At 45.2% G+C, this 20042-nt stretch overlaps 1 protein-coding gene across 1 annotated transcript in view; it reads right to left on the reverse strand.

Annotated features, from left to right (window-relative positions):
• Window positions 1–20042, reverse strand: part of LOC106568830 (ATP-dependent 6-phosphofructokinase, platelet type) — a 49213-nt gene that overhangs the window by 3441 nt on the left and 25730 nt on the right. Inside the window, exons 7-17 of the mRNA XM_014139531.3 lie at window positions 19841–19949; window positions 19198–19293; window positions 13729–13821; window positions 13276–13401; window positions 12977–13041; window positions 12717–12786; window positions 10281–10427; window positions 5523–5593; window positions 5288–5375; window positions 2593–2745; window positions 1443–1607 (exon numbers count right to left, since the gene is read on the reverse strand). Of these exons, the coding sequence (XP_013995006.1) occupies window positions 1443–1607; window positions 2593–2745; window positions 5288–5375; window positions 5523–5593; window positions 10281–10427; window positions 12717–12786; window positions 12977–13041; window positions 13276–13401; window positions 13729–13821; window positions 19198–19293; window positions 19841–19949 (1183 nt within the window). The remainder of the gene's footprint in view (window positions 1–1442; window positions 1608–2592; window positions 2746–5287; window positions 5376–5522; window positions 5594–10280; window positions 10428–12716; window positions 12787–12976; window positions 13042–13275; window positions 13402–13728; window positions 13822–19197; window positions 19294–19840; window positions 19950–20042) is intronic.

Raw genomic sequence — 20042 nt, forward strand, 5'->3', positions numbered from 1 at the left:
TAACCTACATGAACTTTCAGAGCTGCAGAATGAAGCTCATTTCTCTGCTGTGTCTCAGCGACAGAGTACTGCAGTGTGCTCTGGTGACCATGAGGTGGCTCACGTCTTACTGATTTTCTGTCCACTTAGATCAGTTGTCGTCATTCACTCCAATCAATGTAGGCTACAGCTTGAACATTATGGTAGACCACTCATTACACAAAATCAACACCATCTTTTGTTTGCTCTTTGCAACACATGGGTAAATGTCATCATCACCTCGTTTCACAATGTAGCATATCCATAACACTCATTGCATTAAATAATACTTTCATTTTGATGTCATTGGTCAGCAGTCTGACCAGCAGATAGCTAGTCTAGACTAGAGGGCTGGGCTGCTTTGAGCTGATCTATTCAGTGTAACTTAGCCTTTATCATGGTAACTCTTACCAGCACTTTTCAGTCCATCCCATTTTCTCCATGATCTGAGGGGCTCTACAACTGTTGTGTACCTGAAAACAGCAATGTGTCTCTCGGACAACAAAAACTGGCACATCAACAACTCTCTCTAGTGATGTTGAGTAGACCTCCTGAAACCATAACAATGTGATGTGTCTTGATCAGAGCGTAACACTCCTGGAATAACGATGCTCTCCACCTATTAATAACTGCCTTATCTACGTACTGTATCTGGGTCACCTGAGCACTCCTAAAATAGAGGCCCCGTTGCGCTGAGGGAGGAGAGATTGATTGGCAGCTGGACAGAGTGCAGTTAGTTTGATATGTTCAGTAATTTGTTGCATCCCAAGAGGAAACATGTTTCCTTTTTTTTATTTAACTAGGGAAGTCAGTTAAGAACAAATTCTTATTTACAATGACGGCCTACCGGGGAACAGTGGGTTAACTGCCTTGTTCAGGGGCAGAAAGACAGATTTTTACCTTGCCAGCTCAGGGATTTGATCCAGCAACCTTTCGGTTACTGGCCCAACACTCTAACCACTAGGCTCCCTGCCACCCCATCCTTAACAGTGCACTACTTATGACCAGGGTCAAAAGAGCTCAAAAGTAGTGCACTATAAAGGGAATACAAACATTGCTGTCAAGGATGCTCTTTCCTTGGAGTGTTAATTGTACTGTACAGCACTGTATAAATAGGACAATATAACCATTGACAGGCACATGGAGATTTCTCTCCATACTAAAAAAACTGCTTCAACATAGAAAGTTGTCACAGCTGCACATGTATCCACTGAGGAATTAACTATGATGTAAACATTTACATTTGTATCAATGTACTGTATACTGTGTAGAACTAGGGTTCCAAAATTCCCCAGGTTTTCCATAAATCATGGTTAGAGGTTTCCGAATTTCCTGTTTATTCCCTCCTGATTTCGAGAATCTTCCAACCAACTTTGGGAAAGTTGACGGAATTTTGCAACCCTTTGTAAAACAATGGTCCTCACCTGGAGGTCTCTGATGTTGAAGGGTTCCTCATAGATGTAGACAGTGTCAGCCCCCGCAGCCAGCCCTCCGACACTGGCCAGGTACCCACAGTACCCTCCCATGGTCTCAATGATGAACACACGCCGCTTGGTCCCACTGGCAGACTGCTTGATGCGGTCACATGTCTGACACACACACACACACACACACACACACACACACACACACACACACACACACACACACACACACACACACACACACACACACACACACACACACACACACACACACACACACACACACACACACACACACACACACACACAGAGATGCTCATAGTCAGATCAAATAGACACACTGGTTGCATCCCAAATGGCACACTATTCCCTATGTAGTGCACTACTTTTGTCCAGGGCCTATAAGGCTCTGGTCAAAAGTAGTGCACTATATGGAATAGGGTGCCATTTGGGACACATCCACTGTAAGGTTATCAATAGCTTGCAGACAATGTTATTTTGTTAGGTAGTAGGTACATACAAAAATGCTGTCTATACAGTAGGTATCAAATGCTCACACAATGCCCAAAAACATGCTCCATGTCACAATATGATACGATTGTAAAATACAAACAGTATTGCAAGATTTACCAGGATGCAGAGTCTGATAAAGAATTCTTCCATAACACTAAAGCAGAAAACAGTCAGTAAGGTAAGAGTAATTCTAACTAGTAATGTATGCATGTTGTAAGTGCACAGAAATGGGTTTGTGTACAGTGTGCTTGTGTAAGTCTGTTTAAATGTGGGAGAGAAATGTCTATGTCTGTTGTCAGTCTATATTCCCAAGTACATTTGTGCATTCTTCTTTTCCACAATGTCAACAAGGGTCTGTCCAATAAGAGAATTCTTGACTAAACTATTTTTGTTTTTGTATTTTAGCTAATACAATGCTCATAAGTATACTTGTAGATAGTACCGTATAATAACTTTAATAGTACGGTATAATTTCACCCCTGTTGAAAGCTGTGAGTTCTTGCCTGAGTGCCAGTCTGTTTGTGCTATCATGCCAACTCCCTGTCACTCCTTGTCACGCTTGTCTTGACAATGACAGCAATAGAGTTGGCAAGAGCACAAACAGATCTGGGGCCAGACTATGTGAGTTCTACCTTACCTCCACAATGGCATTGAGGGAAGTGTCTGCCCCGATACTCAGATCAGTACCAGGCACATTGTTACTAATGGTGGCAGGCAGCACACACATCGGGATGCAAAAGTCCTCATGGCTGGTCCGGGCCTCATAGAGCTGCAGCAGACACTCAAACGCCTGGAGATGGTGCGGCACAAACGTGTTAGACCACTAGGGGGGGCACTCTCAGACTCAAAGAGAGACCCTACTTCATTTTACCCCGACTATGGGCGTTGTCTCAAATGGCACCCTATTCTCTATGCAGTGCACTATTGGGGTCATGGGACTCTGGTCAAAAGTAGTGCACTAGAAAAGGAATAGGCTCTCATTTGGGAGGCAGAACCTCCTGTTACCTTGCTAGGGTCTGATCTAGAAAATGTAGTATCTGTGTGTGTATCCTGAGGGTGGCTATCTCCGTGTGATAGGGGGGTTAGCTGGGCATCCCATTAGTAAAGAAGAAAAGGGCGGGGTTGGTTGGTCACCCTGGCTGGCAGACAGACAGAAGTGTTGATGTGGAAACAACAGTAGACTCAGTCTGTCACGATGCAGCCTGGCGACACTGCACTTGGCCTCATGACGTGAGGGAATGTTTGTACGCGAGTGGAAAAATGCTGGCTGTTATTCGTGAGGTCCACTACCGATGCAGACAGTGTTCAAAACAAGATGGAGGTCTGGCCTGGTTCAAGACAACAATTAGATAGTCTAATACTGTTCTATGGCACATTCAATCTCCATTTTTCACTATTAGCAATAGATTCTCAGTATACACAAAATAAGATACTGTGTTTGTTCACAACAAGTAGGTTACTTAAGTGAATTCACTTCCTTCTCCAATACAGTATAGTGACTATTCAAATGCTTTTCAGATGCTTAGTGAAAATCTAGTTTTGGTTGATGATGGAATTCAAATCAACTAGATTGGTGAAAGTAAAAATATTGGTTAAAGACAACATCTAAATGTTACCACTACTACTACTTCATTAATACCCTACCCTTAAAAACCTCTACCTCATCCAACTGGCTTGTAGACAAATGTATAACAGGATAGGAGTGTTGTAGAGATAGCAGGATAGGAGTGTTGTAGAGATAGCAGCATAGGAGTGTTATAGAGATAGCAGGATAGGAACTGTTGTGTTAAACCAGACCAGGGACAAGTCAACTCATTGTGTTTAGTAAACAATCATAGAAAGGTGCAGCTGCAGGCAGAACAACGCTCGCCCTTGGGTCAAAAACATGCCACTGACGTCACTTCATGCCAGTATCTATCACTTACCTGTGATTTTCATTGTGATATTTACCAGCAACAACAGAAGCCTCAGACTGAAAGACCTAGACTTACAGGGACAGTTACCAGACACAGATTAAGCCTAGTTCTGGACTAAAAAAAACATAAGGAGAATCTCCATTGAAAGTGCTTTTTAGTCTACGACAAGGCTTAAACTGTGTCCGGGAAACCGGCCCCTAATCATATACTACTTTACCTCTGCATGGGTTGAGCTTGAATGAAAACACTGTTTTGTAACTGCTTGCTGTTTCTAATTTAGACATTGTTTGCAGCTGATCAGAAGATTAGTTGTCATACCTTTTCTTGCTATTTCATTGTGTTTATTATTCTCTTCTAAGGCTTTTTAAACTCTACCTAACTATTTTCCTTCAGACGATATAGGAGCACATGCATACCTAGGTTAACACAAATCAGCATGGTGCCTTTGGGTTAGACCTAGTTATGTTTCGCCTGTTGTGATGCTGGTACACGCAACTCCCCAAGCTGCAATCATTGAAGTTCTTTATTCTGATTGGCTGGTAGGTATTCTAAACACATCTGACCTCGCGACCTCTGATCCCCAGCCACACTTAGATAAGTAATAGCATTTAAGGCTGTGTCTGCGCCAATGCTGAGGTCAGAGCCCAGTATTGCCCAGTATATTGTTGGAGACCGTGGCTGGGACCATAACCATGGGGACGCAGAACTCATTATATTTCTCCCGGGTGGCGGACAGTTCTATGACTCCCAGGATGGCCTGCAGTACAGGGCAGAGCCAGAGCCAGGGCTTAAGAGCGAGGAGTTAATGTGTTTGCCCAAACTGGCACTCTATTCCCTATGTAGTGCACTACTTTTGACCAGGGCCCAGAGGGCTTTTTACCAGGGCCGTGAGCCCTGGTCAAGTGTAGTGCACTGTATAGGGAAAAGGGTGCCATTTGGGACACAGACATGAGTAAAGACGAGACAAGGTGGGCGGAGCCAGGGTGAGGGAGCCGGGCCTATCACAACGGACAGTGTGACACAGACAGGAAGCACCACACAGTAACTCACACAGAGATGGGGAGGGACACACAGGGAGGAGAGAGCCTAAAGGGGTTCTTTGAAAATACAGAAACATGTTCTTAATTATTATAGGAGGAAATAATGGAGAATATTTTGTAACTTTAGATTGTGAAATTAATGAATATAACGGCGTGAAACACTGAAAAAGATACAAAGACGCATGAGAAGAGAGTATATGTTTCCCAAGTACTGTAAGATTCCAGTTTTACTCATACCCTTAATGTTAATAACTTTTCAAAATTATAAAAGTACAATATACAATTTGGTACTGCAAAATAGTGGTATAATTCTGTAATAATCTTGTAAATATATTACATATAAAATGTATTTGATGCTGTTATGTGCTCTGCATACCTCAAATCCACCGATAACAAGCAAAGCATTGATGTTATGTATCCTGATTTGTTCAGCAATCTTATCAAGATGCTTCGCTGGAAGGGTTCTGAAATTAGAAATGAAAATCCAATGATCATCTACACAAGTGAGTGTTGATTCTTTTCAATGGCACCCTATCGGCCCTGTTCAAAAGTGGTGCACTATATAGGGAATAGGTTGCCATTGAGGTCCCACAGCATAAACATTAGCCTACCTCTTTGTTCCCAGTATGGACCCCCCTTGGCCGGTCCAACCTGCTACATCTCCCCATTTAATCTCCTTTATCTGTGTGGAGACAAAAACAACAAAACTGTGTTTGAGGATGAGGTTTCAAATGTGTTCTGTGTAGTCTCCAAAAAGATGTGCTAAATGCGAACATCGTCATTCATCATGTTCATTTCAAGGGGACACAAAACAGTAGCATTTACACTAAACGAATGAATTACATTCTAAAAAGCAATCAAGCACATCAGATTTGCAATCAACATTTATCTTGCTTTGTATTACAATACCCCCCCCCCCCCAAATTGTCACATGTGTTAAATACAACAGGTGAAATACTTACTTACAAGCCCTTAACCAACAATGCAGAGTTGTTTTTAAAGTAAGTAAGAAATAATTTGCACAAATAAAAAAATGTAATAATAATAAACTAAAGTAAAGTAAAAAAAAAAAAAAGTTACACAATAAAATAACAATAACGAGGCTACATACAAGGAGTACGGGTACCGAGTCAATATGTGGGGGTACCGGTTAGTAGAGATAATTGAGGTAATATGTACATGTAGGAAGGGGTAAAGTGATTAATAAACAGTGAGTAGCAGCAGCGTAAAAGGGGGTCAATGCAAATAGTCTGGGTGGCCATTTGATTAACTGTTTAGCAGATATATTGCTTGGGGTTAGAAGCTTTTAAGGAGCCTTTTGGACCTAGACTCGGCGCTCCGGTACTGCTTGCCGTGCGGTAGCAGAGAGAACAGTCTATGACTTGGGTGGGTGGAGTCTTTGACAATTTTTAGGCGTTGTCGAATAGGCGTTGTCGTGCCCTCTTCACGACTATCTTGGTGTGTTTGGAACATGATAGTTTGCTAGAGATGTGGACACCAAGGAACTTGAAGCTTTCGACCCGCTCCACTACAGCCCTGTCGATGTGAATGGGGGCGTGTTCGGCCCTCCTTTTCCTGTAGTCCACGATCAGCTCCTTTGTCTTGCTCACGTTGAGGGAGAGGTTGTTGCCCTGGCACGACACTGCCAGTTCTCTGACCTCCTGCCTATAGGCTGTCTCGTCGTTGTTGGTGATCAGGCCTACTACTGTTGTGTCGTCGGCAAACTTAATGATGGTGTTGGAGTCGTGCATGGCCACGCAGTCATGGGTGAACAGGGAGTACAGGATTGTACTGAGCACGCACCCCTGAGGAGCCCCCGTGTTGAGGATCAACGTGGCAGATGTGTTGTTGCCTACCCTTACCATCTGGGGGCGGCCCGTCAGGAAGTCCAGTTGCAGAGGGAGGTGTTTAGTCCCAGGGTCCTTAGCTTAGTGATGTGCTTGGAGGGGTTTGAGGGCACTATGGTGTTGCTGAGCTGACGGCTTGTCTGTACTGTAGCACACAGGCTATAATCTACCAACAGCACTCTACCCACATCTTACTCATCCCCCAGTGTTGGCCGAGGTACAGTGGCATTAGACAATGTCTGGATGAGCAGCCAATGCTTTTCAGTCACTTATCCCTGCCTTCATGCTTTCCTCCAGTTGAGTGTCCAGGGTTTCGAAACAAAGACTGGCCCAGGCAGTGTTGTGTGGCCTGGGCGAGGGCGTGAGATTTGGGTGAGAGAGTGACAGAGAAAGGCAGTGGGGGTGAGGCTAAGAAAGTGGGGGTGAGAGGCCTGGGAACTGGGTTAGAGGCCTGGGAACCTGGGATGAGAAAGGCCTGAATTAGGATAGACGGGGTAAGAGTAGGGGTGAGAGAAAGGCCTGTATAAGGGAAAAGGGGTGAGAGAGAGGCCTGCATAAGGGAGAAGGGATGAGGGTGAGAGTAAATGGCTTACTGTAAGCTGTTTATCTCCCCATTACAAGTCGTATCTGTAAAACACTGTCTGTGCCAGCGTCATGGGCACAGGGGTATAGGTGACTTATACTGCTTTCATTTACATTTTAGTCATTTAGCAGACGCTCTTATCCAGAGCGACTTACAGTAGTGAATGCATACATTTCATACATTTTATTTTTTTGTACTGGCCCCCCGTGGGAATCGAACCCACAACCCTGGCGTTGCACACACCATGCTCTACCAACTGAGCCACAGGGAAGGCCTTTCACATAGGATTGACGGTATGTTGCCTGTAAAAACAATTGGGCAATGTTTCTATGATCCCATTTCAAACAACTATTTCTACCTCTTTCTTGTCGGCATTCCCCTTTTATATCGCCATTGCTTTAGCCGGCAAGGAGCAAGAGACATTTAACTTTGACCCTAGCTCCTAGACCCTGTTGTTGCAACAGTAGTCATGGTAACATGAGTGACAGCTGCAAGTGGTTCTATTTCTTCACATTCACAACAATAAGTTAGCAGCACGCCACACTTGTAAATAATTTGTAAATAATTACTTTGTAATGTGTTAATTTTCCTGTTATGGTGAATAAAAAGTTGGCTACAGTTGAACTCAAAACATTGTTAGATATGTTCTCTTAATTATATGAGCTGGCTAGTCAGCTAGATAGCTAGCTAACAAGCTAACGTTAGCAACAAACCAAAACATTGTCTAGAAAGTTTGCTTTTAGTTCCCTGGCTTGCTAGATTTAATAGCTACATATCCTAAATAAACGTTTAAACCGATGGGTTTTTTGGTGTAAAAATAATTGAGCAGGTAATGTTGCTATTTGGACCAGGCTGCTGCGATGTCATGCAGACAGTCGTTTTTGTGTTTATACTTTTTCATAATGACAAAGCCAGTAAGATGAAAGGGGACATTTATACAGAGGGGTTGGCGAGACTTTTAACTTCTCTGGGCTAGGTGGGACGTGACCGTCCCACACTATTCAACAGCCAGTGAAATAGCATGGCGCAAAATACAAAACAGCAAAAATCTCCTAATTTCATTTTCTCAAACAATTTTACACCATTTTAAAGATAAGACTCTCATTAATCTAACCACATTGTCCGATTTCAAAAAGGCTTTACGACGAAAGCATAAAATTAGATTATGTTAGGACATAAACTTCACAAGAAAATCCACACAGCCATTTTCCAAGCAAAGACATGCATCATAAAAACCAAAAGTACAGCTAAAATATTCACTAACCTTTGATGATCTTCATCAGAAGGCACTCATAGGACTTCATGTTATACAATACATGTATGTTTTGTTCGATAAAGTTCATATTTATATCCAAAAACAGCATTTTACATTGGCGCGTGATGTTCAGAAAATGTATTCCCACCAAAACTCCCGGTGAATGTGCACATCAATTTACAAAAATGCTCATCATAAACGTTGATAAAATTTACAACAGTTATTGAAAGAATTATAGATACACTACTCCTTGACGCAACCGCTTTGTCAGATTTCAAAATAACTTTACGGAGAAAGCACATTGTTCAATATTCTGAGTACATAGCTCAGCCATCGAAGCAAGCTATACAGCTACCCGCCAAGTTCTGGCATCAACAAAACTCTGAATTAGTATTGTAAATATTCTCTTACCTTTGCTGATCTTCGTCAGAATGCACTCCGAGGACTCCTACTTCCACAAGAAATGTTTTTTTTGTTCGAAATACTCCATATTTATGTCCAAATACCTCCGTTTTGTTCGTGCGTTCAGATCACTATCCAAAGGCATAACGCGCGAGCGCAGTACCAGAGACGAAAAGTCAAATAGTTCCATTACCGTTCATAGAAACATGTCAAACGTTGTTTACAATCAATCTTTAGGGTATTTTTTATGTAAAAATGCGATAATATTCCAACCGGACAATAGCGTATTCATTCCAGGAGAAAAAGAAGGAGGGGCGCGCCAAACGTGCCTGCGCAGTAAACAACTCACTGGTCCCAGGCAGTCCACTCATTGACTGAGCTACTATTCTCTGCCCAGTAACAGGGGAATGATGGAAAAACTTTCTGAAGGCTGTTGACAGCCTTAGGAAGTGCAACGTGACCCCACAGACACTGTTGTTTCGATAGGGATTCAAAAGAAGAACTACAATTCTCAGATTTCCACACTTCCTGGTTGGATTTTTCTCAGGTTTCTGCCTGCCATATGAGTTCTGTTATACTCACAGACAACAGTTTTAGAAACTTCAGAGTGTTTTCTATCCAAATCTACTAATAATATGCAAATATTTGACTCTGGGCCCGAGTATTAGGCCGTTTACTCTGGGCACGCTTTTCATCCGAAATCGAAAATACTGCCCCCTATACCATATCAGGTTAAATAATACCTCAACCATGACTAGGTCGGTCGGCGGAAATAAAAGTACAGGCTTTGTTGCCGGCAACACCTTTCAGATATAAAGAAAATATAGAAAAAAGTTGGCAGCATGCTAAAGTTGGCGGCAAAACATCTTGGTTTGAAAAGTGCATTAAAGTAGCCAGCTATTGTTCTACTCTGCAGAGCCAGTCAACAAGGTCACTATAACCTATAGCTTACCTGTTTTAGCTGTCATGTTTTCATCACAGCCAACACTGTCTGATATCTTTTGATCAGATATGCAGAAGTATTCTGGTTTTGCTAGATTTTAAGATATGGTGTAAACAACAGAACTATTTCTATGGTGTAAACAATACTAGGGGACAAATACGGTCAAAATGTGTTTAATGTTTTATCACGTTGATCTGTTGATCATGTGGCAGTGAGACGCTACTAACAATAACAGGACGTAGGTGTCATAGGGGCGTGATAAGGGACAATAATCCTCATTGGGCAAGAATGAAATGACAACAAGGTAAACAAAACAGATTTATGTCTTAACTCCAGTACCTGTCCCTTGTAGAATCCCTCGAAGCCGTCATTAACGGCAAACATCTTGTGCCCCTCTTTGATGCCCACCCTGACGGCCGAGCGGACAGCTGCGTTCATGCCCGCCGCAGGGGCGCCCACGTTCAGCACAGCCACGTTGAAGGAGCTCTGAGGATCAACAGCACAGCACAACCGTCACACACACGAGCACACACACACACGCACATGCGCAGACACACACACTTTTAGACAGCAAGGATGGCGTCAATTCTGTTTCAATTCAGTTCATGTCAAAACACTCATTGAAGATAAATGGCACTTATCCAATTCTTGAAATAGAATTGGCCCCAACTCCAAGCCGTTGACACACATATCAACAGCAGATCCCTCTGTATACAATATAGAAGCACATAGTGCTTGATGTTCAGGAGAAATGCTGTAAAGGCTTGGCAAAGCTGTTGTCTCTGTGGAGAATGGAGCAGCATGCATTGATCATCTCTAACAAGGCCTCATGCTATGGCTCCAAGATGTTACATCTTTATAGGCTGTTGTACTTCATTCACATAGACCACTGGCTCTGAGCTTAGGGACATTCTTTAGCTGTCAATCACATGATCACAGTAAGATCATGGACAGATAGACCCCACGTATAATGAGTGACCTCATAAGCGTTGTAATCACTTACAGTACCGTTCAAAAGTTTGGGTTCACTTAGAAATGTCCTTGTTTTTGAAAGAAAAGCACATTTTTTGTCCATAAAAATAACATCAAATTGATCAGAAAAACAGTGTAGACATTGTTAATGTTGTAAATTACTATTGTAGCTGGAAACGTCTGCTTTTTAGTGGAATATCTACATAGGGGTACAGAGGCCCATTATTAGCAACCATCACTCCTGTGTTCCAATGGCACGTTGTGTTAGCTAGTCCAAGTTCATCACTTTAAAGGCTAATTGATCATTAGAAAACCCTTTTGCAATTATGTTAGCACAGCAGAAAACTGTTATTCTGATTAAAGAAGCAATAAAACTGGCCTTCTTTAGACTAGTTGAGTATCTGGAGCATCAGCATTTTGTGGGTTCGATTACAGGCTCAAAATGGCCAGAAACAAAGAACTTTCTTCTGAAACTCGTCAGTCTATTCTTGTTCTGAGAAATGAAGCCTATTCCATGCGAGAAATTGCCAAGAAACTGAAGGTCTCATACAAAGCTGTGTACTACTCCCTTCACAGAACAGCGCAAACTGGCTCTAACCAGAATAGAAAGAGGAGTGGGAGGCCCCGGTACACTACTGAGCAGGAGGACAAGTACATTAGAGTGTCTAAAATGAGAAACAGATGCCTCACACATCCTCAACTGGCAGCTTCATTAAATAGTACCCGCAAAACACCAGTCTCAATGTCAACAGTGAAAAGGCGACTCTGGGATGCTGGCCTTCTAGACAGAGTTGCAAAGAAAAAGCCATATCTCAGACTGGACAATAAAAAGAAAAGATTAAGATGGGCAAAAGAACAGACACTGGACAGAGGAACTATGCCTAGAAGGCCAGCATCCCGGAGTCGCCTTTTCACTGTTGACGTTGAGACTGGTGTTTTGCGGGTACTATTTAATGAAGCTGCCAGCCTCTTCATTGTTGACGTTGAGACTGATATTTGACAAGGTATAGCTATAGTTGCAACTTGGCGCAGTGGTCTAAGGCACTACATCGTAGTGCTAGCTGTGCCACTAGAGATTCTGGGTTCAAGTCCAGGCTCTGTCTCCGCCGGCCGCGACTAGGAGACCCATGGGGCGGCGCACAATTGGCCAGGCATCGTCTGGGTTATTGGAGGGTTTGGCCGGCAGGGATGTCCTTGTACCATTGCGCACTAGCGACTCCTGTGGCGGGCCAGGCGCACTGCACGCTGACATGGTCGCCAGGTGTATGGTGTTTCCTCCAATACATTGGTGTGGCTGGCTTCCGGATTAAGTGGGCATTGGTTGGTTTGTGTTTCGGAGGACGCACGGCTCTCGACCTGCGCCTCTCCCAAGTCCGTACAGGAGTTGCAGTGATGAGACAAGACTGTAACTACCAATTGGATACCACAAAATTGGGGAGAAAAAGGTTACATTTTTTTATAATAATTAAAAATAGATATAGTTGCAACTAATAGTTGGCACTTAGGAGCACTGAGCTAGAACTATTATAGTATAGTAGGCTACAGTATAGTACATACATTATACGGGGGCTCATCCTCCTCCTATCCCCTAAAGACAGAAGCAATTCAACAAACACTGTTACTGTCACAAAAAGACCTCCACATGACCCACAATGCACCTCAATAGGAAGTACCTGATCCTAACGCGCAAATCTGAGAAATGCTGGAATGACACAAACGTTAGGAGGAAATAAATATGAATGTCACAGTTACTTTGTGTATGTACATTATTCATTTTATCTTGGGTTATCTGAGGTTACTTACATTTGGGAGTTCAGAGTCTGCTTTGTGGTAAGAGAGGAGTTTGTAGGTGTTCAGGTTGTTTTCGAAACTCCTGCAAAATATTAATGAAACATACTGTTATTCATCCCTCTACCATTCTCCAGAAGCCTCCATTACTGAGTTGCATAAGCTTTTAAAGGCCAGTGGAAAATCAATCACAATTCAATGAAGCTTCCAAATACAAAGATTTATGTTTATTTTACCAAAGAAATGTCCTATATACACAGAGTCAGATAATGTACCTCCCACGCAGTCTCACGGCTTCCTCAAAATTCTTCTCGTCCATGGATTTCTGGACATCTTGTGTCTATTGAGAAAATAACGACGAATGGTAATTTGTCTCTAATCAACAGCCTACCAATTATCTTTATTCATAATATATCTATAATGTATACTGTAGGTAGAAGTACTTGGGAGTGTACAACATAAAAACACACCGCTAAATAATGGGGTAGGCTATCACTCCATATGTGTGCTTCATTTACAGTTGAGTAAAGCAATCTTGAACACACAGTGTATGTGGCAGGCCAACAGCACTTACCATCTGAACACACTCCATGAGGGGCAGACGGACAGCCTGGTTCCCACACAGAGACACCACACAGGCCGGGGTACTGTCTGACGCCTCCAGCAGGGCCAGGACCGCCTCCACTCCCATACGACTGGCCTGGACAGACAGGTCAAAGGTTACACTGTATTGTAATAGTGACTTGGGACACTGGGAAAATGCTGTAACCTCAAGTTCAAGTTAGAAATTGCTTAATAGTATGACATGACATGCTCATTAAATTATGATGACCACTCTGAAACTTTGCCTGCCTCATGGTCACTAAACAAAACAAACAAACCAGGGATATTATCCAGCTATTAGACAAGCAGCAGCACAGATGGCTATAGCGCACTATATAGGGAATAGGGTGCCATTTGGCAAGCAATACTGAATCTGTAAGTGCCTTTTAATTATGTAAAATTGGTATGTGGATGTACCACTCACTAGGATCCTGTCGAAGGCAGAGGGGGTTCCTCCTCTCTGAACGTGACCCAGGATGGTGACTCGGGTGTCAAACCCCAGACAGCTAACAACCAGCTATAGCAGGAGAGGAAAATCAGAGTGTACTTAAATAACACTGGTTACATCCCAAATGGCACCCTATTCCCTATATAATGCACTGCGTTTGACCAGACAGCTCTGACCTAAAGTAGTGCATTATATATTGAAGAGTGTGTCATTTGGGACGTAACTATTGACTATTTGAAAACGTGGTATTTGAGTTATGTCACATAATACACTATGTATGGCAGAAAGAGAATGAAAATGGCATGCTATTTCTCAGAAAGAAAGACAGAAGGGGAAAGCACAAGCACTGTAGACACATGCAAAACACTGTCATGTACACAGTAAGTCCTGTTATGCGACAGGTCAAGGAGACACAGGATGAGCAATAGAGGGCGTGGCAGGAGCAGATATAATAGTAACCCCCCCCCAGGCTTATCTGGGTGTGAGGTATAGAAATCACATAAGAGGGAGGGGTCCAGAATGTGACGGTGGGGCACCCAGTAGCGCTCCTCCGGCCCATATCCTTCCCAGTCCACCAGGTACTGCCAGCTGCGACCCCGACGGCGCACATCCAAAAGCCGACGGAAGGTATAGGCAGGATGGTCATCGATGAGCCGAGGGGGTAGAGGAGCTGCTGCAGGAGGAGATAGGGGACTGGAGCACACAGGTTTAATCAGGGATACATGGAAGGTAGGATGGATCCTGAGAGAGGCTGGGAGTTTCAGGCGCACAGCAGAGGGGTTAATGACACGGTCAATTTCAAAGGGACCAATGAATTGGGGGGAAAGTTTATTCAATGCCACCTTCAATGGCAGGTCCTTTGATGAGAGCCATACCTTTTGACCTGGGGTGTAGACTGGGGCTGAGACCCGGCGACGGTTGGCTTGGGACTGGGTCCTGTCGGAGGCACGAAGAAGGGCAGCCCGAGCCTTCCTCCAGGTACGATGACAACGGCACAGATGTTCCTGGACAGAGGGAACCGCAACCTCAACCTCTTGGGCGGGGAACAAGGGGGGTTGGTAACCCAGAGCACACTCGAAAGGTGACATACCTGACGAGGCATTAGTGAGGGTGTTGTGGGCATATTCAACCCAGGGTAGCTGAGCGCTCCAGGAAGAAGGGTTAGCAGAGGTCACGCAGCATAGGGCAGTCTCCATCTCTTGGTTGGCCCGTTCGGTCTGGCCGTTGGTCTGGGGGTGATATCCAGAAGAAAGACTGACATTGACACCAAGAGCTGAACAGAAGGATCTCCATACCTGGGAGGTAAACTGGGGTCCCCTGTCGAAAATGATGTCAGTGGGAATGCCATGCAGACAAAACACATGGGATACTAGCAGGTCCACAGTCTCCCTGGAAGACAGGAGCTTGGAGAGGAGAATGAAGAGAGCCACTTTGGAAAACCTGTCAATAATGGTGAGGATGACGGAGTTACCGTTAGATGGGGGAAGGCCAGTGATGAAGTCCAGAGCTATGTGTGACCAGGGGCGACTGGGTAAGGGAAGAGGGCGCAGCAGCCCAGAAGTGGTTTAGTGGAAGTTTTGTTCCGAGCACAAACCGAGCAGGCTGAGACAAACTCCCGGACATCTCTCTCCACGGTGGGCCAAGAGAAGCGCTGATGCAGGAAGGTGAGGGTCCGGTTCATACCAGGGTGACAGGTGAGGTGAGTAGAATGGCCCCACTGAAGAACTTCAGAGCGAACAAAATCTGGAACAAACATAGCATTCCTAGGACCGTTACCCGGATCAGGCTGGTTCTGCTGAGCCTGGCGGATACGGGACTCGATCTCCCAGGCGACGGCGGCGACGATGCAGGTGGATGGCTCAATGGCTTCTGCCTCGGTACCCATGCTGTCGGTGGTAAACTGGCGGGAGAGGGCATTCAGGCTTGATATTCTTTGAACCGGGGCGATAAGTGAGTGTGAAATTGAATCTACCGAAAAACAAGGCCCACCTGGCTTGCCGGGAGTTCAGACGTTGGAAGTCTGGATGTAGGAAATATTTTGATGGTCAGTCCACACAATGAAGGGGGTTACAGAGCCCTTCAGCCAGTGACGCCATTCCTCAAGAGCCAGCTTAACTGCCAGGAGTTCCCGGTGTCCGATGTCAAAATTCCTCTCTGCAGGTGAGAGCTTACGGGAAAAGAATGCACATGGGTGGACCTTCTGATCAGAGAGGGAACGTTGAGACAGAACAGCACCTACTCCGGTGTCAGAGGCATCCAACTCCACGATGAACTGGAGTCCTGGGTCGGGCTGAGTAAGGACCGGAGCGGAGGTGAAGCGACGCTTGAGTTCCAGGAATGCTGCCTCTGCCTCAGGAGTCCATTGGGATGGAGTGGAAGTGGAGGTGAGAGTGGTGAGAGGTGCAGCCAGATGGCTGTAGCTGCGGATGAAATGTCTGTGAAAATGTGCAAACCCCAGGAAACGCTGTAGCTGCTTCAGGTTGGAGGGCGCAGGCCACTCTGTGACTGCCATGACCTTGGCAGGGTCTATACATAACTGTCCCTGTGCAATAATATAACCCAGGAAAAACACTGAGGCTGCATGGAACTCACATTTTTCAGCTTTAACAAAAAGCTTATTCTCCAACAGCCGTTGAAGAACTTGGCAAACATGGTGCTGGTGAGCGTCAGGGTCCATGGAAAAAAATCAGGATGTAATCTAAATAGACAAAAACAAAGCGTCCAATCACATCCCTCAGCTCATCATTGACTAGGTTCTGGAATACAGCAGGGGCGTTAGTTAGACCAAAACGCATGATCAAATACTCAAAGTGACCCAGTGGTGTGTTGAATGCAGTCTTCCACTCCTCCCCCTCTCTTATGCGGACAAGGTGGTAGGCATTCCGGCGGTTGAGTTTGGTAAACACCGTGGCACCATGAAGGGGGACAAAATCAGAGCTGATGAGTGGCAAGGGGTACTTGTTCTTCACTGTGATATTATTCAGCCCATGGACGTCTATGCACGGCCTCAGTGATCCATCCTTCTCTTCACAAAGAAAAACCCAGCACCCACCGGGGAGGAAGATGTCCTGCTGCCAGAGAATCCTGGATGTACCTCTCCATAGCCTCTTGCTCGGGGCGAGAGAGGTTAAATAACCGGCTACTGGGAAGAGGAGCCCCAGGCTGGAGGTCAATGGCGCAGTCGTTTGGCCGATGAGGCGGCAGCGACAGGGCACGGTGCTTGCTGAACACAGGAGCTAGATCGTGATACTCTGGAGGAACTGATGACAAGTCCGGAGGTTCTGGAATGAACTGGGGCACAGACAAGGCAGGGGGAAAGGCAGAATGTAGACAATTAGAGTGACAAAATGAACTCCAAGTGGTTACCTTTCCGGCGGTCAAGTCAATCTGTGGGTTGTGTAGCTTTAACCATGGATGGCCAAGAACCAGGGGGGAGTAAGGACAGTCGATTATGTGGAAACTGATCTTTTCCTGGTGGTTTCCAGAGAGACACAGGATGGTAGGGACGGTTCTCTCACAGACACGGGCGAGGAGCTGTCCGTTGACAGCGTTGGCATCGAGCGGGTGAATCGAGTGTGACAGTGTCCAGGCCCAACTGGGTAACGACACTTCGGTCCAGGAAGCTCCTGTCGGTGCCCGAATCGATGAGAGCAGAAAGAGGAAAAGCCTGGCTCTGCCACACAATGTTGCCTTCAAGCAGGGGTCTGGGGGAAGATGGGCAGGCGATTTGGCTCAACAGTATATCCCCCACTACTGCCGAGCCCCCTCTTTTGCTGGACACAGGGAACCAGTGGAGACAAAGTGACCAACCGTGCCACAGTATAGGCAGCTCCTAGCGTCGATTCGCCGCTGCCTCTCCTCTGGAGAGAGACAGGCCCTGCCGAGCTGCATGGGTTCAGGATCAGGAAGAGCCTTGGAAAGGGATGCAGTCGGAGAAGGAGGACAAGGTGCTGAAGCAGATGTTATGGTGCATGCAATCCTACCTACTCTCTCCCTCCGACGCTCACGGAGACGGTTGTCGATGCGGATGGCGAGAAAGATGAGTTCATCGAGTCCATCAGGCTCATCCCTGGACACCAACTCGTCCTTTATGGTCTCAGTGAGCACGTTCCGGAATGCTCCCTGAAGGGCCTCCTCATTCCAGCTGCTCTCAGCGGCGAGGGTGCGAAACTCACATGCCATCTCAGCAACACTATGGGGGCCTTGACGGAGGGACAGGAGTCGTTTAGCGGCATCCTTACTGCAGACCAGGTGGTCAAAGACTTTCTTCATCTCCTCCGTGAATCTGGAGTAGGAGAAGCAGATGGGGGACTGTCTCTCCCACACCGCCGTGGCCCAGGAAAGCGCTGCTCCACGGAGGCAGCCAATCAGGAAGGAAATCTTGGCCCGTTCGCTAGCATAAGAGTAGGACTGTTGCTCAAATATTAGTGAACATTGTACTAAAAGGGCTCTGAAAGCTCAGAGGTTGCCATCGTAGCACTCGGGAGTCGGAACAAACGGCTCCCGGGGCGGAAAACAAGTACTTGGGACTGGTTGTGAGCTCTGGGCGAAGGTTCGGCCCTGTAGGTCAGACAGGCTCAGTGAAAACTCCTTGATGTGCTCCAGAAGGGCTTGGCCATGTTGCTTGAGCATGGCGCCTTGGCCGGCGAGGGTTTGGTGGAGAGGATCTGAATCTGCTGGGTTCATCTCTTTGGCCAGATCATACTGTTATGTGGCAGGTCAAGGAGACACAGGATGAGCAGTAGAGGGTGTGGCAGGAGCAGATGTAACACCTTCAACACTTATACCTTTTGTGACCCAAATGTCACCCTATTCCGTATATAGTGCACTACTTTTAACCAGAGTCTAATAGGCCCTGGTCAAAAGTAGTGCACTATATAGGGAATAGGGAGCCACTTTGGACTCAAACTTGTTCTTCTGTTCTCCCAGGTAAAATGTACTGTATAAGACTCTTACCAGCACAGAGATCCTATAAGTTCTATATGTAATTCTATGTTTATCAGGTTCTTAGGTATGCTGACGAAGAACAAGGTGGCAATGCACAAACAGGAAGGAGTATAATTTACAGAACTTCACATCACTAAGAAAGGTCCATGAAAAGACTTCAGAGTTAAAACATGTACAGCATGTTGTTAATGAGACAGAGAGAGTGAGAGATGACAATGTCCAACCAGAAGGAACCACGGCACAAAGGAGTACTGTACCAGATCTGGGTTCAAAAACTATTTGAAATCATTTAAAATACTTAAGTTGGGCTTGATTGAGCTTGGCTGGCGCTTGGTAACAATACAATAGCCGCAAAACTGCAAACCCCACCCATCTGCCACTCAAGCAAACATTCAAAGTATTTGAAAGATTTTAAATAGGATTTGATCTCAGGTCTGCAGAGAAGTACTGTACCAGTACAAGACAGCTGGGCTGCGCTGGTCTTCTCATAGTACTTACTTCCTTAATATGGTTTGTAGTGATAGGCTTGTTGTGGCAATCTATCGCCCCCTCAGCTACAATAATGATATTGAGCCGTTTCTTATCTGCACGGTTCTATAGGAATACAAACAAAGCACAGATATACAGTACATGACAGAAAAGTTTTGCATTTGGCTTGTCAAAAGCTGGACCCGGTTTATGCTGAAACAGCTGCATGTCTACCTTAGAACGAGAAAGAACAGATATGTCTACTACCTCTTCTTTCTTTCTCTATCTTTCACTGTATAGATTCCTTTCCATTGTAAAGCATGGAGCTATTCACGCATCTATAGGGCCTGCTTTTGGTTCCCCCTTCGTTGCATATTCAGGTACTCACATCCTTGACATTATCAACAGTAATAGCCTTTCCTTGTCTGTCAGTGGCTCCTTCAGCAACTATGATTATATTCAGCCTTGAACCCCTGGATCGGCTCTGGGCATTAAGAAACACACTGCAGGAATGAACACTGTTGATTTTGCTATGGTTGAAGGGAATACAATACACTACAACCCTTGTGATCACTAAGCAGTACATCCCATTCAATGTAAAGCATAGATTTAAAATGTGTTTATTGTTACATCTGCACATGTCAGATGTCACCTGTGTGTGTGTGTGTTTTACCTCAGATAGTTTCTGACACATATGTTCCTCCCAACCATCCTCAGGGGGCATCTCAGGGATCAGGACCCAGTCGGCCCCACAGGCCAGAGCACTGACTAGAGCCAGGTACCTACACACGCATACACACACACACACACACACACACACACACACACACACACACACACACACACACACACACACACACACACACACACACACA

This window comes from Salmo salar, chromosome 14, assembly GCF_965601325.2.
Source record: "Salmo salar chromosome 14, fSalSal1, whole genome shotgun sequence".
NCBI classification, from domain to species: Eukaryota; Metazoa; Chordata; class Actinopteri; order Salmoniformes; family Salmonidae; genus Salmo; species Salmo salar.